The 23,223-nt window shown below is 33.4% G+C and overlaps 1 protein-coding gene across 5 annotated transcripts; it reads left to right on the forward strand.

The window, feature by feature from the left end:
* Positions 1 to 1,617: 1,617 nt before the first annotated feature.
* Positions 1,618 to 23,066, forward strand: LOC124421939 (toll-like receptor 4). 5 transcript variants are annotated; one of them, XM_046957674.1, is made up of 3 exons: positions 1,618 to 1,663; positions 20,083 to 20,297; positions 20,604 to 23,066. In XM_046957674.1, the coding sequence occupies exons 1-3, from the start codon at positions 1,633 to 1,635 to the stop codon at positions 21,423 to 21,425; spliced, it is 1,068 nt and encodes a 355-aa protein (XP_046813630.1). In that variant the 5' UTR covers positions 1,618 to 1,632; the 3' UTR covers positions 21,426 to 23,066. The 5 variants fall into 5 exon arrangements, with proteins under 5 accessions (XP_046813630.1, XP_046813628.1, XP_046813631.1 ...); XM_046957672.1 differs by lacking the exon at positions 1,618 to 1,663 and adding an exon at positions 1,778 to 2,249; XM_046957675.1 differs by lacking the exon at positions 1,618 to 1,663 and adding an exon at positions 6,369 to 7,303.
* The last annotated feature ends 157 nt before the right edge of the window (positions 23,067 to 23,223 follow it).

Below are 23,223 nucleotides of genomic sequence, written 5' to 3' on the forward strand. Positions count from 1 at the left end.
TATTTGATTAAGGTATAAGTACATCAATATGATTTTATGGATTTCTGCTAGTATTACTTGATGTAACTAACAATGGACTTGGCTTTGACTACAGTAATAATTCATTTCTATAGTCAATATATTAATAATGCAAGTATCATGGAAATGTCAAACGTTCACAAGGGATATTTATATTTCTGGAGCACCGTGGAACACAGTGGTAATAAAGAATATAATATAATTTATAGTTCCTCTCTCTGGTAAAATAATGTTATGTAAGTAAGAAAATAATAGATCTTTTTATCTACAGGGTCTGGAGAATATACCTGATGAATAAAAAGTACAAAACCTATAAGCAAACGCTTATTGAGATTTTAGGATTTTAGACTCAATATATAAAGTAAGATACAACAATATCACTAATACTATTTAAATGTATTCACAACTGATCACTTATCATCATTTTATACAGTTGCAATATGTACCAATGTACTTTTGAAATGTTACATGTATCACTGATACAAAATATCTTCGAATATTTTGTATCTTTTAGCCGATGTATGAAGTGTACCCGGTATTGTTTCCAGAATTCAACTCACCTTTTATCAACATGCAATATTTATTATATATTGTATACATATTCATATATTTATGATTATCAGTATGATAGCATGCATTATCATCTGCTTAACTTTTACTTCATATATATTACCAACATTAAATTATACAAAATATAATCTTTGGAACGTATTTATCAAATTTACAAAATGACAAAATGATTGAATTCATACTATATTAATTCCACATTATGAGTCTTGCTCATCTATAAATAACACATATTTTAATTTTTAGAATGTCATCGTTAATAAACAATATTGGTAGACTATATGAAAATATATAGTAATTTAAATACTCATGTGCAATTTTTTTACTACGTTAGTTACTTTTGTAATATTAATATATTACTAATCTTTACAATATAAAATAATGCTTTTCACTTAAACCCAACACACAAATAAAATAATAAATGTAATTCTTTTATACCTGAAAAAGGGATGTTTTTAAAAAAAATCATTAGTACTTATCATTTTTTCGTATATTTTTATTTGAAGCAAGATTGGGTCAAATATTGCTTTCAAGTTTTTTATTCTCGCAGGTTAAAATATATACGATGTTATTTGTGAGAGTTAATCGAGTAAGCAGTTCATGATAGTAACCAGATATCGTAACGATAGAAATTTGTCAGCAGCACACGTGTAAGACTATTTTTGAAATTGACGTCATTTGTTGCTATTAAACGAAAAAAGAATGAGCAAAGAAGGAGCATGTGCTTGCATTTGATCATTTTTCGAGTACTTAGAAATTTCTTTTTAAATCTCGTATGTATCGCGTACAGAATCGAATATAGAATTATCAAATGGATCATACCTATAATAGCTTAATAATGTTTAGAAAACAAACGTAATAACATTTCTTAAATAATGTATTATGATACTAATACGAATTAGTTATAGCTAATATATGTGAAAACCATATATTATTCGCTTATCAAAGGAAATGTTTCAATGATTCCTTTTGTTATTCATTTGTCTTCGAACAGATCTACGTATTTACATTAGTGCGTTTCGACATCTTTCAAGTGGTTCATAGTCAATGTACCGAGTAGGACTAACTGTTTTTATCTGTAAGTATCGTAAATTTATATTGATAGTTTGATATGATACTACAAGAATAGAAAAAGAAACGAATGGAAGAACGTGAAATTTTTGGATATATATTATTATCCATGTTTATGACTGCGAATAGGTTATTTAAAATGCCTATCGATTTAATAGACACATGTGTAATATGAAAAATTTATAATTTCTTGATATTTGTTAATTTATTTCTTGTTATTTTTATTCGATTTTTATACGTGTAGATGGGTTATCAAAGGACTCTACAAATCGCATACGTTAAATTAAAGTTATTAGATTCAACACTTTCATATACGACGAGTTTGCACAAGTCTCAAGTTAATATACTATCTGGAATAGAACCTCAACTTGATATAGAAGTTGAAGTTAATTCTACCGTTGGGAATCGGTTCAAACTGAGTTTCCGGCCATCATTTTCTACTGCGCCATCGCAACCCGACATCGCTAGTCTCAAATTTACCCGAATACGTGCCGTATGTGTGCTGCGTATGTGTGTGTTTTTGTCTTATCAAGTTGCACCTATCTTTCCTATTCATCACAATCCTGAAAGGATTTATTCGTTGCTTTTGATACGTAAGTAATAACGAAACTAACATAACGGAATTAATTATTGCACTTGTATATTATAGAAAATAATTTGTAGTTTCTTGGATTCTTTTTTCTCTTTTCCTATATGTAATTTTTGCCTGTTTGTGTTTTCTCTGTAATATACTTAATTATGTGTATTTCGTTACATTGTTCGCTGCAGAACGTTCCTTTTCTTCTCATTCATTTTTTATTAAATGAAATATGTACAATCAATATATATGAACGTATAAAAAGTTTTTCTTTGTTTTGATAAAATGATCATCGATGAATTTATGACTTCTATGAAATCTATTTTTGATTATTTTCTATTTTAACATTTTTCCTTTTTTACAAATTAATTTTGTTTGCTGTTTGCACATATTTACTAACATCTCGAAAGATAGTTTTTTTGATAAAAGAGAGAGATAAAGAAATATATAGAGGAATTTTAAAGGGTTACTTCGAATATAAAATAATCGAGGTAAAAATTTTCTTCTGCGTATGCAACGTCTTTTATTTTCTATGTCTCTTATATTTTTGATCCTTTTGAAGAACTCTCGGTGAGGAATTTAGGTGTGTTCATGCAAATATGGATGGAACATCTCACAGATGTATATTAAATGCGTACACATACATATATATTTCCGAGCGTTTTTATACACACGATTGAATACAGTCTTCGTGTACACACACGTATATCTATATATGTAGCAGATATTTTTGTATCCAAGTTCAATTAACTGCATGTAAATTTTTACAGAGTTTAAAAATAAAAACTAGATAAAACATTCGCGTCGAGAACACGAGTATCTACTGTGTGTTATGTGACTATGTTTAAAAGAAAACGAGATATAAATACGTTTGATATATGTATATCGGAATATAGTGAAAAAATATTATATAATGAATAGTAATTTTTTAACTTTTTACACAATTACATTAGTAAACCGTATATGCATTCAGGTCGATACACGTAAGTACATATGTGTATGTATATGTATTAATTAGTTTTTCAAGTAGAATTTTTAAAATTGTATAAGTTTTCAAGACTTTCTTCTCCTCCTCCTCCTTTTCGTACCTCTGCCTTGCTTTTGTTTCTTTAAATTTTTTTCATCGAGCATGTACATCGAGCAGGATGTATCGCAGTTGCCCGACAAAAATTCAAATACAACGCAGGTACGGTGGACCAACGCTTAAAGAAAAAGTTCCAGGTGCCCTTGTCGAGGGAATCTTTTGTTTTCGCGCCATTATGATTCTCAACCCTCGGAAGTCTCCAAGCAGAGATGCAGATAGCTTACAATGGTGCGAGGAACGGGGCGAATGGCAGGCCTTTGAACTACGAGTATGAAAAGAGCACTGTGGACTATATTTTCTTATTTTCTTTTTTTTTTCTTCTTACACTTTTTTCCAACTGAAAACGTTCGACGCCGGTAAAACGTTAATAACAATAGGGGATATATAATTTGGGTAAACCTAGGATAACAAAAGGATCCCGCTTGTTCTTCGACAAATAGTTTTACGATTAATTCAATTTCAATTTTTCGTCTGCACATATGTACTCACATACATGCACAAGGGGGAGGAGGTAAAAACACATACATACGCATATGTACACGTTTATATGTGGTATACTGTATACTTTTTAATTTCTCTTCTTTTCATTTCGAACGGATAAATTTGACGTTTGCTTCGAGATTGATGCGAGTGTGGAAATTGAATTGATTCGATATTTTATAATGCTATAACATTAAATACGAAGCCGATCCAATTTTTTTTCTTCGTGTAAATGCATCATCGGGTTCTCTTCACATGTTTGTTAAAACTGTTCTCTTAAACGTCGTCCTTAGTATCGGTCGATTCGCGGGATTTCTGCAATATATGTGGAATTGAACGCGATAGGGATGTCATTAAATAATAATTAAGGCAGTATGGCGCAGTGAGAATATTTAACCCATTAGGGTAAGAGAGATCCTTTTTTTCGTCGCTTTAATGTATGATCTTTTAGGAAGAGAGAACTATCGATTCATACGTTTGGCCCTCTGCACGTTGTATCTGAGGTCTTTTCTCATCTCCTTCCTGCGAATCCACAATGTTCTTTATTTTGAAAAATGTGTATCGACCGTGACTGTCATATATATTTCTAACATATTTTGTAATTATTATTTTATCAATTTTATGTGTCTGTTTCTTATATTATATTTCTTATTATTCTATATAAATGATTGATATGATAAAATCAATGCGGAAATATTAAAATTTTTAATTAAAATTTATCATGAATCATTATAATTGTGATATTCAATATATGTTTTTAATTTGTAAATTGCAAATTGATTTCGTTTTTCTTTGCAAATATAAATTTAACTTTTTTCAAAACGAATGATAAGATGAGTATGTTTGACAGTCATTATTTTGGAAAATAGTAGAGTTCTCGACAAATGAGAGGACAAATGAGATAACTTTAGATGTCGCTCGAAATTCGGAAGATCATTTCAAGTTTCGTTGAGCACCACTGAAAGGAATCTAAACATGAAAAAGAGCGTTATGCGCTGCCCTTGTTTCTCCTCTTCTTCGTCTCTCTATCTCTCTAGCTGACTCTATCTTTCATTCTTTTCCCCTTTACCTCAAACAGCCTCTTCTGTATAGTTGTAATCAGTGCAGCTGACTACGGATGACGGCCAGGTCAGTGAATTCGAATTCGGTGTATTTTTAATCCCCCTGTATTTTTGCTTTACAATACATTCTGATTTGGCGTTAAACGGCCTCAAAAACAATTCTGGCGATCGACTTAATTTCGTGAAAGGTTTATTCTGTTTATCCTTTCGATTCCAAATCCAGTGTTAAGAGTATTTGAACTTTCGATGGAATTTATTAACAATACCTAAATATAACGGTGAAATTAATTCATGTATAAGTACTTTTATAAATATATTTGATTGTTTTCCAATAAAATAGAGTAATAAATTATAAATAAAACTGAACAATGAAAAAAAATGATTGAAAAATTGAACTCACTTAAACGAACGGGACGATAATTTTGTGGTAAATTCGGAGCGATCGATCCGAGAATTTGAAGCAGAAATCCAAATCCATCTTCTACAGACAATTAAGTCTGCCGCTTTACTATATGTGTACCTGTATTTTCGGCGTTATCTATGCCCTAGTTTCCGCAAGGCATCTAACGCGCTCAACAATGGTACTCGTGCGGTGATGCTTTTAAAGTACAATTTTTTTTCCTTTTTCTTTTTTTTTTCGAAATATCTGCCGTTTGAGAAATGTTGCCTTTTTCGACAAAGCTCATTCTCGTGTAAAGCTTTAACACAGCACGCGTGCACACAATTCGGATGCAAGAAAGCTGCATCGTTTTCTCTATAAACTTTATAAAACGGTTAGGATCAAGTAATCTTCCTTAATAAAAAAGATATTAATTTATCTATAACTGACCGTTATATATGATTTATTTAATGCATGATTGCACATATGTTATTAGTTATATGTTACCGTATATCATATATGTATACCATATACATGAGAAGTCTCAACACTTGTGGATTACCAACAAATATTAATAAATTAATCAAAGCTACAATATCCAATTCACATTAAATTAGCTATGAGCATAACGTGGAGCAGAAATACCTGGTTATTTAGAACGATTACTCAATTTGAAAATATCATGGAATTTCTCATATGATCATTCGGTAATCATTTTTATTAACTTTAAAAATTCGAAATTTTTCTCAAAAAGAAAAAAAAAATCGTAGAGTAAAAAATTTTCTTCTAGATCATGCTACTCTTTAACGTGAAACGTCTTACATTGGTTTAATAAGAAAGAATTTCTTTTTAAATCTTGCCACATGCATGTAACAGTAAATCGTTCGAACTGATGTTTCAAATGATTCCGAGTTATCTCGAGTGATCCCAAAAGAATAAGAGAATCAGTTGAGTTAGCAGGATCTTCTGAGTGTAAGTAAGGAGAGACTTTGAAAAAGAGTCTCGACGTACGATGGAGCGTGCGGGTAATCGACTCGTTGCTTCTGCTTGCTAGGCTCCTCTGCTCCGTACTCTGCTAGGTGGTCTTCGACATTCGGTCTCAGCAAACCGACCGACCGCAGTCGAGCGCGCGACGTAGTCGAGTGCGGTACACATTGCCGTAGGCAGCTTTTGCTATTCCCATTGCTACCGCATACTGTGTATTTATTGTGTGTGCATGTGTGTATTCGTTCGTGACCGTGTTTTCTTTTCTCTCTTTCTATTCCATTACACTGTATATTATTTCTCTCTCTTTCACTCGTTCACGAAACCGTTCGTTTTCAACGAACTTTACCACCCCGTCAGTGGATAGCGTGACCAGCGTGTTTCCTGTGCGGTCAGGACTTCAACGATTCTCGATCTTTCAAAGAAGACCGAGAGAAGGGAAGAAAGAAAAAAGAATAAAAGCAGACCTTCGAGTTCCATCGAAAGTCGAGAAGCAGAGGAAAAAGAAGGAGAAGAAAAAGAAGGAGAAGAGGGGAAAGAAACGATCCGTGCAGGGACGAAGGACATTCGAGCGGGAAAAAGAGAGTTTCTCTTTTTCGTGGAAAAGTTCGAGAAAAAGAAATAAAGAGAGAGAGAGAGAAAGGGAGAGATAGATAGATGTGTAGATCAAAGGGAGAGTGAGAGAGAAAGAAGAACGCGTGCGCACCTACATATCTCGCAAGGTGTATTACGTCTTCGTCTCATTATCAACATCTTTATTGGTCGTGAGTGACGTGCATTCTTAGACCTCTCTTTCTCTCTCTTTCTCTCTCACTTTCTTTTTGAAGTAGAGGGATTTCTTTTCAAGTTACTGCGAGCGTTTCCGAGAAGGAACGATGAATAACGGCGTCGCGACGCTCTTGTTACGCCGCAGGAGAAACTGGACGACGACGCATTCGACTTAACGGTTTCCATCGTTCTCTTGCAATAACGCTTCTCTAGTGTCTCTTTTTCTCTCATTTTTTCTCTTGTTCTCTTTTGAAACGTGTTATTTTGTTCATAACTAAGAACGCCTTCGAGGGATTTAATGATAAACGAGATAGGTAAGACAGCATTCTTGTTCTTGAATCATTCTTGATTCTTTTGCAATCTGGAAATGGTGTGACGCAATTCTTCCGTGAAAGGATGTGATTCGTAATTTACTTCGCGATTTAACAATCGCGATAAGCATCTCGTAGTCAACTTCGCAGAAAAGATTCATTTTTCAATGGAAAGAGAGAAAGAGGGGGGAGGGAGAGAAAGAGGGAATCTTTGAAATTTGTGCGATCTGGAGATAAGCCGATAATGTGTTGTAAGAAAATATAAACAATCTTTCGTTTATTTTGTTTTCTTTTTCCTTCGTAGTGAATTCTTTTACTATAAAACCGATGTATCAGAAGGAACGACAGAACAATCGAGATTTGTAGAGAGTAGTTACGATCACGTTTCTTTTTGTTTAATCCTTTGTCACTTTCATTGTTGCTGACGCATGTGTCAGGATTGCTAGCCGACTCTTCCTCGTGCTCCTCTTATGAAAGTCGTCTCTGTGTTATAGCTTAATCGCATGATTCGTATTCCAGCACGTTTTGATGGTTAATAATGATTAAAAATAATTTTTATATTATTTTTCCAACAATATCTTTTTTGTTCTCTCTATGATCTACTTCGGTATTTGTTTATTATGTATATATATAGTAAGAAAATGCGCAAACAAAGGAGAGAAACTTTGTGTTTCGAGGACTTTCTAATGTGTTTCTCGTGAACAAAACTTATCTTTGGCTGGCGATTATATTGTCTTGTCAGTTCCCAAAGGCTTAAGGTTATCGCATTAGAGGCAAGTAAGGAGACGTGTATGATAGATTCGAAAATGGAAAATGAAGTTGTTCATCGTCGAAATCTTTCGACAGTAGTAGGAGTAATTGAATTTCTCTCTCTCTCTTTCTCTTTCTCTCTCTCTCTCTTTCTCTTTCTCTCTCTCTCTCTTTCTCTCTCTCTTTCTCTCTCTCTCTCTCTCTCTTTCTCTCTCTCTCTCTCTCTCTTTCTCTCTCTATCTCTCTCTCTTTCTTTCTCTCTCTCTCTCTCTCTCTCTCTCTTTCTCTCTCTCTCTCTCTCTCTCTCTCTCTCTCTCTCTCTCTCTTGTGGAAAGGCAAAACCGGTTTTTTCGAATGTATGTTCAGAGAAGAGATGGACTTTTCGAATTTCTGTCGAAGAAGTTTCTTGAAAGCGAAGTTTCACACTACGGTAGCTCCTAGCAGTTCGTAATTAACAACGGAACTAACTGCCGTCGTCGTGTCATCGTAGTTGAACAACTTCGTTTCTAAGGATTTCACAAAAAAAGTCTGTTGGTTTCGCTCGAAGAAACTCATCGGTCGTAGAGATAAATTCTTTTTCCGCTGTCAGACCGTTAATCCTAAAGTTGAATGACTTACCTCGACGCGTTTTATTGTTTTGTGAGTTCTCAGTTGCTACCTTTATCAAGGATGAATAAATGTGTATCCTCTTATACAAACTAAGTTTTTGTAGTGTAGTTGTGTAATGTATGTGTGTGTGTACGATGTGACAAGAAGACAAGTTCTATCTTATTTCTTTCGCGAATTTACGATGATCTTTCGTATTTTATTTTCTTCAAGAATAAAAACTTAATCTGGATATAATTTTTAAATTCTCGAAAAATCTTACTTTCTCAAACGACTGCCTTCTCTCTACGAAGACTAAGAATATAATAGTTTCAAGTTTCAAAATATTATGGTTTGTTCCAACGTGTTATTCTCTTTGTTATTTAAGTGAAACTTAAGGTAAATAATTTTCGAACGTATACGGTCATGCTTATTCTTAAGCAAATGAATAAAAATCGCAAATAAAAAGAATTATGAGAGAGAGAAAGACAGATAGAAAAAGAGAGAGGGAGAGGGAGAGAGAAAGAGAGAAAGAGAGAGAGAGAGAGAGAGAGAGAGAGAGAGAGAGAGAGAGAGAGAATCCGTTCGAAGCGTATAAACATGGTTATCATACAAGAATCGCATTATTATATATATAGGTGCAATCTTATCAATTATATTTATAAGACATGAAAAGAAAATGATATATGCTTAAATATGTTATGTCTGTATTCTCGAAGACAAATCGTTATGTCATAATGAACGACGTAAAATATATTATTCTTTTGTTTCTTTATTCTTTTTATTTATCCCAATTAAAGGGAAAAAAAGAAAAAATATGATGGAAAAAGAAAGAATTGTACAAATCTTCCTTCGAACGTATTTCCTGTCTTCTGTTGTGAAACGTTAAGTGTCGATCAGGTTCTCTCGAGTATTGAAAGTTTTCTTTAAATAAACGCCGATTCGAGTGGGGAACGAGTTCATGCTTTTATTCACTGCTTTCGCGCATCGCGAAGGAAAGAAGAAAAAACAGTGGGTGAATTGATTATTCGAATAACACAAAGGATGACGAACGATCGAAGATACTTATAAAAACTTGATACACATATGTTGCTTTTTACGTCTTTTCCTTTCTCTCTCTCTCTCTCTCTCTCTTTCTCACTCTCTCTTATTCACGTTTCTCACTACTTTCGAGGTTTATACGTCGATACAGTTTACGATAATTCCTCCTCCGATGAAAGATGAAACGTGCTACGAATAAACGTATAACTATCGTCGATATCACTCAGAGAAAGAAAGCGTTGATTTTTAGTTTTTTTTTTTCTTTATCAAAAGTTATGAGAAGTTCGATTGCAAAACGTAAAAACCGAGCATTCTGGGTACCAAACTTTGAGCTGATTCTTTCGTTGGCTCGTAGATGAAAAGATAACGAACTCAGCGACTCTTTCATGGATCCTCTCATTCCTTTTGCTGACGATAAAACTTCGAAAGGAGATGGTATAAAAGTTCGTGGAAAAGTAAGGAAAAATAATATATATTTCTAAGTTTAGATCTTTTACAGGCAGAAAAATCACAACGCTCAATTTATTCGATATAGGTGATCGAAGTAAGGAATGAGTTAGAGAACGAGCAATAGAGAAGCATACATAAATATTTACTAGCCGATGCTTTTCTCTTTGTATCCGTGCAATAACGTGATACCGATTGTCCGTTCAAAGCACAGATGTTTCGATGATATGTTAGTTGGAAAGGTCGAACTCGCACCTGCTTTGTGTGCTGATGAGTGATAATCTATTGCCACTAGGGGCAATGTGAAATACGAAACGTGGAAGAAAAATAAAAAAAAAAATCGATTGTTACCTTTGAAAAACCCATTATTCGTTCGTGAAAGATTTATGTTACTCTGGATAAGTTATATAATTTATTTTTGATCGATACAGTAAAAAAGAATAAAGAATCAATGTTAAACGATTTGAAAAATCATTCCTTGGTATAAATAAAATCAATAACTCGGAGTTTAAACGTATTGTCACAGATATCGATACAAGTTGCTTCTCTTATCGAAAGATATAGATAAAATGTCTTGTAACAAGTTGTATGACTCGTTCAATATAAATTCAAAGATATTTTCTCATCTCTAACGTTTAACGTTAAATCAAAGTAATTTTGAGGTTTGACGTTTCCTAATTTTTTCATGGTTTTGACCGAATCGCAAAAGATTCCAATTAAGATAAATTCTTGGATTACGCATGAAACATTGTTAATCGGATGGCGTTACTCGTAATTACGTATCACGTACATCGTTTTACATACATTTATTTACGTCAGAGAATAGGGGCCGATCAATACCGAGAAAGACCTCGTGCATCCCTTTTATTACTTACGACCTCCGCACACGGTGAATGCAGTTTTGTTCGACGGCCCCTCTCGAAGGGCTGAACAAGAGCGAGCCAGTGATCGTGCAGCAAGAGAGAGAGAGAGAGAGAGAGAGAGAGAGAGAGAGAGAGAGAGAGAGAGAGAGGAAGAAGAGTTATGCGGTATAAAAGGGTCGAAAACGTTTTCTGAAAATTCCGGTGGCACGAAACGAACTTTTTTCTTCATCGCTACCTTGAATGTTGATAAAAATTCATGTTTCGAAGAAAACGATTATAGTTAAACACAATGATAGTCTGAAGATTTACTTTATATATATATATATATATATATATATATATATATATATATATATATATGATTATGAAAATAATTTAAATAAGATCTTTTGTATTTAGAGATAATTAAAAAGATATGGAATAAAATTGCATTTCTCCATATTTTTCATTGCTATTTCTTCTTATTCTATATGAGTTAATATGATCATCCAGATTATCGCTTTCGATTCGATATAAACAGTTCGAAAAACTTATGATGAGTATTACAACGATACCGAATGAAGAGAAATTCGAATAAGAAATATTAGTCTTTTCAGAAACTACTATTATTGTATAAGAAAATGGTTTAGGATAAAAGTATTGAACGAAGTATGTATGATAAAGGTGAAAGTATGTATATTTTCGAAGGGAAATATTTAGAACAATGAAATCGCGTATGGCAGAGATTAGTTGCTTTGATCAAAAGCGGACGTTTCAATCAGAGGGCAAAATCGATTACCTATACGACAGAGTAGAACAAAAGTATGGCACATTGCGTATTCTTGTTTCCCGATTGGCTGCTAACTTTCACGCGCTCGTTTGCTTGTAAAAAGTACGTTCCTGATTGCTTCTTTTGCTTGCTTTTTCGCTTTTCGCTTTTTATAACACTTCAATTTGTCAATGATCCAAAACGCAATATATAGTAGAGCGAAAAGAAAAATCACATTTTTTTATTTTCCCTTTGTCTCTCTCTCTCTCTCTCGCTTTTTCTCTCTTTCTCTCTCTCTCTCTCTCTCTCTTTCTCTTTCTCTCTCTCTCTCTCTCTCTCTCTCTCTCTCTCTCTTTCTCTTTCTCTCTCTCTCTCTCTCTCTCTCTCTCACTCTTTCTCTCCCTTTTTTTTTTATTTTAATCTTTCCCTGTAATTAATCCTGAATGATCTAAATATCTTGAAGGTAATTTTTTTACAAAATATTTTTGGATTAAATTGGATAAAAGTGGATTCACATAGATTTTTCTTTTATTTTTTACTTTGTTAAAAGCGAATTCAGAAAAAATAAAATTCTTATAAGAAGGAAAAAGCGGAGTTTAACTTTCAATATTAAAGCTACGTCGAGTACGCTTTTTTATTCGCATCTCTTTACGAGATGGTCGAAGACTGTCAGATTGCTTGAGAACCGCTGTTGCATGCACCTTATCTAAGGCTTCGTTCTCACTGCATTTAGCTGTAAAAAGCATCATCGCTAGATGGCAGAACATAGTTGAGAAAAAAAATTTCTGAGACGAGTCGTGTCGAATTACTTCAAAGGAATAGATTTGTTCTTATAAAAATTGAAGAGAAAGAAGGATAGAATGAAAGACACAATTTATAAATAACAAAAGGATCACTTTACCTAATAATTCGTTACAAGAGATGTGAAATGAACTTTAACGTGCTTGGATGCTGCGAAAGTAAAAGTTTACCATACACAGAAAACTGCAACTATTTTACTCCATTCTCTTTGGGTTCACAGTAGAACAAAAGAGTACAATAGTACATGTGAATGTAAATCTCACGAGCGTTAGAAAGTAATTAAATCGCCAATCGGTATTGTTCGTGTCGTCACAATCAACTGTGACGTCCTCCAACAACTGTGACGCTTCAATGGTAATCATGACCCTGATGACGAAGTACTTGGTTCTGATACTTTCACTAAAATGATCGAAACGCAGTCTGAATGGAATCTCGAAACATTCATGATTTTCAAAGATTATTTCCCTTTCTTGAAAGAAATAGATCAACATATGTCGAACTATGAATATTCATGAGAAACAAAAAAAAAAAAGAAAAATTTTCTTTTCTAATTGTCAGCGAGAATCTTTTGTGATCTACATTTTATTTCGATTATATCGAATGACGAATATTCAATAAGTCTCTACTGCACTAAACGAGAAAGATCTTTGATTTTGATTAAAGTTAGAAAAAAGAAAAATCCTTTTCGGAGAAATAAAGATTATATATTCTGAAAGGACGATATATATAACACGCACACATATATATACACACATACATCTTTACTATCGTGATATGGGTTAGGGTGTCGCTTTATTTTGCATGAATCTTTCGAAGATGAACATTTTTTCTCACGTAGTGTTGGCTCGTGGTATGCACGTGAAGCTCGGCTTCAACTTGGCTGCTGTAACAGCAAAATACGAGGACGATTACGATGATGACGTCTACTGTAGACTTGCTGCATCGTACTCGGTTGCTCGTTCGCGCGTGCTTGTCGCGTCGGTGCATTATTTTTAAATGCGAAATACGCTTCGAGGACAAACAGTAACGACATCACTGGCGGAGGCGAACACCTGTTAATCCGACGTTAAAATGTATTACTAATTAGCGTTTATTAATAAGCTTGACGCGTGAAAAGAAGGGCGGAACTTTCGGTTAGATACTTTTTCTTCTATCTTCTTTTTTTCCAAAGAACTCGCAATTTGTTTTTTAAGGAAGTTTTAAAAAGTCGACAGTCATGAGGTTGGCGAGTAAAGTAAATTTTTCTTTCTTCTTCTTTTTTTTCGTTTTTGTTTTTTTTTTTTTTAAAGAAAAAATACCCAGGTAAATGGAATACGTGTATTCGGCCGAGCAGTGATGCGTAAAACCACTAGCAGCACTACTAACACTACTATCAATATTTTTATCTTTTGCATATACACACAGAAATGCAGAGAGAATCGTTCGTGCGAATTCGTCGCTCGTCGTTCGGTTTGTAGTTCCTCCTCTTTCTCCTCCATCTTTATGAACTCGACTACAGAGTTTCGCTCCGCTTTTCGGTCATAATCTTTTTCTATGTTCGCTTTGGTGAATTTTGAATGCTTTCTTGTTCGTTTTCGTGTTCGTGTCTTTATGACTGTAATTTTTCGTATAGTTTATCTAAATTTAGGCCATGATCACGTGAGCCAATATCGTCCTTCGAAGTTAATCTCTTCTTCTTGACCTAATATTCTTTACTTCTTCGTAGGATTGAATTAGTCCAAGGATCAAGATTGTTTCCGAGATCGCGATTTCAAAGTCTTACTATGTGTTCGTTTCTCAAAATGGATATAAAAATACGAAGTGAAATGAGAAGCGAACGTAATAATCGCATGGACTAACATGCACGATTATTAGACACATAGTTAACGCTCAATCATGCGGAGATATTGGAGTCTCGAACCTAATCGAGAAGACATTATATAAAAGATTATTTGCATCATTTTCGAGCAACCTATATTTCATCGAATGCATTTCTATCCTCGTGATCCTCCTGAAATATTTTTTATCATATACTTAGCGCATTAAATCGATTCGATTGATTGAAAAATGACGAGTTGATCATTATTGTAATTGTTTATTCGTAAATTGATACCTCAGACAATTCTTCCAAAATAATGTATTATCATTCTTTTCGAGTATTCAATTTGAATATTTTCAAATGTATTTTCTATTTCTTACTTTCGATTTAATAAAACAAGTTTTTTTGAATTTTCATGTATTTTCGCGTAATTTCATCGATCTGAATAAGTCAAAGTCGTGCAATTCCTGTAAAATCTATAATTATAACTGAAAAGTATGTTTGATGGTTGAAGGTTTTACGTAGCGGCACGCGTTACCATAAATGTCACGTAGACTAACTCGCTGGTTTCGCCGTGTCGGCACGTAAAAGTCATTCCCGTCGGTCTCTTTCTCTCTTTATTTCTCTTTAACATGAGAAAGAGAGATAGATAGTATTGGAGATATCGAACGAGTTTCTGGTATCTATCTTGTGCACCTAATTTCGTTAGTTCGCTTTCGACCCGACGATCGATAGCTTACGTTACAATTATTCGTGCGTTTAGGTTTGCAATACATACACTCCTGTTTGCCTGTTTGTAGAATCTTTTTCGCTCGAACATATACCCTCGAGACATTTAGTTTATTCTCAAGCCACGTCCTTCATTTCGTGAATTCGCGTCTACCAAGTTACAAGATGAAACCATTTTTCCTATTCGATGTCCCGAATCTCGTTTTAAATCGCCATTTAAGTAAATACGAACGATTCTATATTTCGAGACACATTCGTTTAGTGAAGAGATATTAAAACGAGGATCCATTAGCTTGTAGAAATTAGTCATTCTATTCTAGAGTGTAGAAACCTCGGAGAATCTCCGTTCCTTTTAGATTTAAATGGCCACGATGAGCTATCTTGAAGTTTTGGAGTAATGTACGCGAAAGTGAACAAATATTTGTTGAATTGAAATTCGACGATGATATGTGATTTTTAAATGGAATATTCTGGAATGTTCATTTAAAAATTGTAAATTAAAACGATCTAACGATTGAGAATTCATCTCGGGCGTGAGTGTATGTGTATGTATATATATATATATATATATATATATATATATATATAGTACATTATATCATCGTAGATGTTGAGTCATTAGATATGCGAAATAAATAATGTACAAAATTAACAAAACTATTCATTTGAGCTGAAGCTTTATAACGATATTATTCTCTCTCTCTTTCTCTCTCTCCTCTCTTCCTTTCTCCTTCTCTCCCTCTCTCTGTTTCGTGTCAAGGAACGAATTGTTTACGCCACCAGAGCGAGTTTTCACAAGGAGAGGACGACGGCAACAGAAGCGCGAATAGTTGAGCAACAATGTTTGGTTCTCGTCGAACTGACAGGCTTACTCTATAAATCGGCCGTTAAAATAATATTTAGTCGTTTCCACATTATTTCTATCCGTCTTTACTCTCTCCTTTTCTCTCTCTCTTTCTCTCTCTCTCTCTCTCTTTCTCTCTCTCTCTCTCACTTTCTTTCCCTATCTATCTATCGTCTGTGAGGACATGAGAAGAACCAAGAGCCATGTCCGTTTCTTCTTCGATCTTTCATCTTCAATACGAGACCGACATTGTAATTGAAATTTCTCAAATTTTCTTATTCCGTTCACTTGTAATAAGCGAAATGAGAGATATCTGCGGTTTATTTGGAATGTAACACACTTAAACATTTTTCTTTTTCATACAAAATTTTGTAATATTGAAGGACGTTAATAAGATCGTTTGCTTTTAAGATCGATGTTTATATTGAGCTTTTGGGTATTTTAATTATTTTTAATTCGAATTTATATAAAAAGATCGATCTGATCTTTTCAAGCTCTCTCTCTATTTTTTTTCTTTTTACTCTTACGTTCATCGTAATGTATACGTATATACCTATAGATTTATATATTGCTTCGATCATTCGATCTTTGTGAATGTGATAGCTAATTATTATGCAACTGTAAGAAAAATCAATGTCACTGTAACGTTAGATCCTATTGCTATCCGAGAACAAGTCATAGATATGTTGATCGATGCATTATTTCCTATTCATTGAAAGTAAAATGCACGTTCGAATGATTATCTCCATGTTAATATAACTAATATAATAAAATGCACACTTGGTTGCGCTCGAATGGATTCCTTTTATTATTTTTTTGTTTTGCTTCTAAATACGAAAATCATTCACATTGATCATTTTACTTTGTAGAAATTGTTTGCTAGCTTATTTAAAATACTCGTAAGATATAACAAATCTTTTTTTTCTTATCTCCCTTTTAAAATTGGTTCTTTAACGTGTTTCTCACTTTCTGTATTTAAGCAAATACTTACTCGTTTCCCTTAGTATTATGTAAGGTTATTTCTTGTGTTTGTTAAATCCTAAGTAACGAGTTTACTTCGATCGTTTGAAAGTTCTGAAGATAAAATCTCGCAAGCATGACTAGATATATGCGAGAAATTATGATATATATTGACTTTTATTATCCAATAAGTTACAGAAGCGCTTATAAGCGGTCGTCAATAATCAATTACTTGGACCATTCGTGAATAGACATTTAAATCGAATACAGTATTACATTACAAAGAAAGTGATAAACGATGATACGGGAGTTTTCGAATTTCCTTTTATAAAAACTTTCCTTTTATAAATAACTGATAGTGAAAATCAAAGAACAAATATGAAGAGAAAACGATGTCACCGAACGTTTTTTATTTAAAAATTTTATAATTTTTTTCTCTTGAGTTATTCGCTTTTTATGATTCTAGATCTTTTCCGTATTTCTTATCCAACAAAACTGACCTTTCTTGTTCCCTTGCCCTACTCTCTATTTATCTCTCTCTCTCTTTCTCTCTCTCTCTCTCTCTCTCTCTCTCTCTCTTTCTCTCACTCTCTTTCTTTCTCTCTCACTCACTTACTCACTCACTCTTTTCTCCTTTTTCTATCACACTCTTTCTCATCACTTACTATACCGCTTCCACTTCCGTGAAATCGCTCGAAGACTATACTCGTGACACTTTTCTATTTTTTCATCCGCGTCTGTCAGCCTTTCGACAGTAGTTTATCAGGTCGCTTGACAAACTCTTTTCCAGCTTGTCACCGTGTTGGCAATACTTTCCCATCTCGGCGTGTCGCCCAGACGCTTTTTCCGTTATTCAATGTGGGTCGACTTTTGTCCAACAAATAGTCGTTTACTTCTCTCTCTCTTTCTCTCTCGAATTTTATTGATGAATAAAAGGTATTTGTCCAATTTCGTCTACACCATCGTCGTCGCCGTCGTTGTCGCCGTCGTTGTTGTTGTTATTGTTCGATGCTTACTCGATAAATGGTTCTTTTATTTGAGATTGCATTTGCTTCCTTTTTCGTTTGCACCAAACTCGAAGTCAATTCATGCCTCTGTACATTTTACTATTTTTATTTCACTTTATTCAATACTTACTTTATTATGTAAGTACCTTTATAGAAAATTTCGATCAATATTTTTTTTTTTTTTAAGAATTTAACAATGACAAATATTCTCAATGAATTTATGTAAAATATTTTTTTGTTCTTATACGATTTTAAGAAACTATATTTAATTAAATTTTCGACAAGCTATTTGTATCGAACTTCATCCGAAGTCTAAGTTTTTGAAAATGCTAGGAATCTGATAAGAAGATGACAAAACTATGTAGGAATCGATAAAAAGTCGCTTAACGTGTTTTCGATGAGACTGAAATGTGTTCCGTTGATATCGACCTTATTTCACTTTCATCGAAACGATGATCACTATTCCCCTTGCTTCGTCATGCACTATCAGTATTATCGTAGGAACATCATTTCTTCAGAAATACTTTTTCTTGTCATCATGCAATGTGATAACGAGGTAAATGGTTCTTTTCGATTTCGATGAAAAGTAACGAGCTAGAAAACCATTTGATTTCTTCTTCAGATAACGAGTTCACGAATATTTATTCGCTCGTGGAACTATTTTCTTAATCAGATAGGATTGTGACAAAAAACAAAATAATAATGAATTCCATCTTGAATACGAAATGAGTTTATGGATATCCGATCCAGTTCTCGGATCCAGATCTCGTTTTACTTAGCGAAATTTGATTGAAATGTCTTGTTTATTGCATTATATATATTACACTAAGTAGCCTCGAAACATTCCTTTTAAATTGTCAAATAATAGTTGGATTATTAATCTATGTCTTTTCATCCATTTTATAAAATACTTACAGTGACCCATGAAAATTTTTTATGAGGTTATCTCAGATTTTTGGAGACAAGGATACGAAACTTCAACACCTTTATCCGGAGTTTTTTCTCGAGTTCGTGAAGTTTTTTATTTTTGCCGTAGTCTCTCATTCAGTCGGATTTACTCTTAGATGTTGAAGTATTGGAGTGATTTTTACTAGTCTACGTTCGTTTTTTTTTTCTAAGCCATTATTTTATATCCGAGTCGAGGAGGAGATATAGGCAAAATTGAAAGTTTTAAATAACTAAAGTAGATCCCTTGAAATCGATACTCGCATGGAATTGCAGTTAAAGTTTCTAATTGAATCAAATCGTTTTTCGATTGGTTGTTTACTTAATTCTTCTTTTTTGTTTTCTTTTTTTATTGCAAGTTTTTCTCATTTAGCAGAGCTTGTATTTCATTTTATAAAAAGTAATTTTACATAAGTCAAATGACATTAACGGAAAAATCGAGACAAATTCGGAAATAAATCTACTTAATCAATTTCAGAATAACTTTGTATCCCTTGTGAAAACAGATTTTGTTAACTAACTAGGTTTCATATGTACGCTCGCGTGTGTTTATTTTTGGATCCGCTATCTTTGGATCCGCCGAAAATTTTTTTTTTTCGTTTCTTTATACTATTTCTAAAAGTTTTGCAGTTGCTTTTCCCATTTCTCTCTGTATGCAGCTTCCAACAAAGCTTCTTCTCGAACGGCGGTAAAGCAAGACCAACACAACCATCAACATTGCTATCAACCTTGCTTTGCCTACCTCTCTTTTCTCTTTCTTGTTCGCTAACATTTTCTTTAAGTACCACTGTATTACCTTTGTAAAGAAGAAAACAGTCTTACATACTTACAACTTCCAATACGCGTTTCTTCCTACACTTAGATTACCTAAGATTAGTGCTTGGAAAATAGTCTAGTTTAAAATCTTTCCCTCCTTGCGTGTTCTATCTTTTTTCTCTTTTGTTCCATCTTTTCTTTTCCTTTGTACATTATATTCTCATCGTTGCTTCTGTTGTTAATTAGAATGCGCAATACTTACTCGTTATAAGACAAATGCTTAGACATTTCTTAAATCTTTATCATCGTCTATATTTTTAATAAATATTTGGTCCTCACGAATCGATACGAAACCTAATAATTATAAACGCTTACTGCTTTATTTGTTTTATTAATTTTCGATATTATATTAGCTGTATTCCAAAGAAACGTGAAAAGTATATTAGGAGAAAAACAATTTACTTAAACGTTAATAACTTTCATAAGTGAAATTCTCTCTATTTTACAGATATGACATTCTTCGTTCTCAATATTTTTGTGGTTGGTCTAACCATGACCACTGCATCTGACGTATTAATTCTTGGATCCACGTCTATGGGATACGCAAATCAACAGGAGTCTAAAGTTCATTGCCGATACAGCAAGGCCTATTCGATGCTACAGGTTAAATGCTCCGATCCAAAGTTGGAGGAAATTCCTCGTGATTTAAATTCGAATATACAGGTGAGATATCCTAAAACATGAATATTCTATGATAAGACAACGCAATACTATAATTTTCTTAAATCTTTTAAAATAGTGATACGATTTTAGAGAGATACAATTAATGTTGTATGTTAAATAAGGTATTGTGATCTGCATTGATCATTAAATTCTTATATTTTGCCATTAATACAAATGAGAATCGTTATTTTCTTCACTTTTTTATCTATCATTGAAGTAATATATCCGATTCGTGCAAATAATTATGATTAATGATAAATTAATTAAGAAAAATAATCTTTTTCCTTTTTCTCTTTCATTCAACAGGTTCTTGACGCGTCCTTCAGTAGAATCCGAGATCTCCACAACGACAGTTTTTCGTCATACACGAAGCTGCTCTATATTTATCTCGGCGACAATTTTATTCAAAACATCGAGGAGTCCGCGTTTGCTCAACAATATTATCTTGAAGTCCTTGACCTGACGAAGAACGGTTGCGACAATCTTCCGAAGAATCTGTTTCAGCTTCCCTACCTACGTAGGGTCTATCTAGCCGTGAATAAATTTGGTAACTCCGTCTTTCAGACCGAAGTTACCTCACCCCTTAATTTTCTCCAACTTCATCGTAACAAACTAACAAAGCTGCCAGAAATGGGATACTTACCAACGCTTCTAAACCTTAACGTTTCCGAAAACATGATCAGTAAAATTACAACGAAGGAGCTGGCTCGTTTCTGTTACTTAGAGGTTCTTGATGCCTCGAAGAATCCACTCAATCTCGAAGAGGACAACTGCGAATGCGTTACCATGCGGAGATGGTTGAAATTACGCAAGATTATCTTTAAACCAGAGTACAATTGCACTCCTGCGGCATTTGAGCGTTGTGGAAACGTTACCTTTAGCAACGAAACTTTAACGACTTACGATGAATGTACGAATATCCTGAGGATACAAATTCAAACTAAAAAGGCACGCAATATATGGATCATTGTAGTTTGCTGCGTTGCCTGCTTTATCGTTATCGTCTTTCTCGTACTATTTTGCTTCCACAAACGTAACAAGAGGAAGAAGCAGAAGCTGAAAAAGGAACAGCAACGTATAGCTGCCAATAATGCGAATACACAGCTGTTGAATAGTAATCTAAAATAGGCGAGAGCTAAATAAAGTTTTTTTTATTTCTTTTTGTTTCTTTTTTTTTTTTTATCGGAGATAAAAAACTGAAAAAAGTTTTTTCGGTTACTGCACCATCTTATTTTTTCATCGTTATCGAGGATATTGAACTTTCGAGTAAAGCTGAAGGAGGATAAGGGACAGAAGAGATTTCGATACCTTGAGGAGTATTTGCCCCATTCTATTTGCTTCTCTGGGGAATATTCCGAAGAAGATTTACGTTTTGAACGTTCAAGTATAAGTCTCCGGTAGATTCGAACGTATCTTTCGGGACTGTGATCTCGTGTTTATATGAAAGTTTATGTAGTTTTGTGTATGTACTTAAGCTTTAACCTCGGTATTCGTTGTTTCATTTTTTTGCGCGTGACTGCCTCGACGTTGTATGGATCTTCAGTTTTATGTGTTTTTTGATATTGTCTCTTTTATATACATATATCGCATGTTATGAAAGTATATTGTTTTGTTATTATACGGGCCTCCTCCTCGCGCACGCGCGCGCGCACACACACACACACACACACACACAGACGTACACCCAAGCATATGCATATATGTATACAATGTTCGAAGAAATGCTTTTACGTTGTAAACGAATTGTACTTAAGATTTATCGACCAACTTATATAACGAGTACTTTAAATATTTTATAGCAAGTAAAATTTCCTTTGTTTATTTTGAAAATTCTCTCGATAATCGTGGCACATAGCGTAGATTTTGTTGTATTTTCTTGTCAAATCGATTTTTCTGTTTTTCCATGAAGGTTTACGTAAAAATGTATGTTTTTGATAGACAATAGATTACATTAATTTACGCGTGAATGTTTTTTCTTTTTTTCTTTCTTTCTTTTGTTAAGCGTAAAAGTATACGAGAGTAACAGCGAAACGACTGTGGAAAAATCTTTCCTCTTTGCGAGTAAGTTTATTCTATTTTTCTATAAAACGATCTATCGTTTTATGATTATTCGATATTTAAATATAGATCACATCAGTTCATATATACGTATTATGCGATATTCTACGCTATTCGATATAATAAATAAATAACTTTATCTTATTGATCATATCGCCCTACTAATAATTCGAAAAGAATTTCTACGCTTTTCTCAAGATAATTCTATGATAATAATGTAAATCAACTCGGAACAAAATTAATGGCGAAAAAAGTTGACATAATCAATAAAAAGTATACGTAAAACGTCAATAATTATCGCTAAGGGACCTAATCAATTATCTTTTTTTGTATTAACTCGTTGGATATATTCCGGTGCATTTAGTAGGGCACGTGTATAGCCAGATATTTATATACGTATTTGTTGTACAGTATAAGAAAGTAAAAAACTGCGGGTGTGTGATACTACAGTTTGTACATATCATTTTAATTTCTAATTTAGTTATTAACGGAAAAGAAGTAATTTATAAACCTGCGTTCCAATTAATAATATAACTATGTTCGTATTGTATTTACGTTTTGAGGAGATTCGAGAGTTTTTGCGATTATTATCCAACTAATTGTGAGTAATGTTGCCAATGTGTGGGCTGGTTATTATGCATTTTATGCAGGTTACCTGAACGAAAAAGATACGATATTAAAATTGATAGAAAAATATAGATACACTTTTTATTTTTGTTTTTTCTTTTCCTACATTTTCTTATCTAAAAAATTTCCTACATTATTTTCTCATTCCATTTATATATGTATAATATATGTGTATACATTTCAACAACTTTTCAATCATATAGCTTATTTGAAACGGACATATTTCATGAAACAATGAAGG

This window comes from Vespa crabro, chromosome 2, assembly GCF_910589235.1.
Source record: "Vespa crabro chromosome 2, iyVesCrab1.2, whole genome shotgun sequence".
Classification (NCBI taxonomy): Eukaryota; Metazoa; Arthropoda; class Insecta; order Hymenoptera; family Vespidae; genus Vespa; species Vespa crabro.

Bases quoted from the DNA above. Each gene is read 5' to 3' on its own strand.
- LOC124421939 (XM_046957672.1), top strand. From the start codon at position 1,901: ATGGGTTATCAAAGGACTCTACAAATCGCATACGTTAAATTAAAGTTA. The intron at 2,250-20,082 runs GTAAGTAATAAC...TCTATTTTACAG, and splicing joins TTATTCGTTGCTTTTGATAC to ATATGACATTCTTCGTTCTC. The intron at 20,298-20,603 runs GTGAGATATCCT...TTCATTCAACAG, and splicing joins ATTTAAATTCGAATATACAG to GTTCTTGACGCGTCCTTCAG.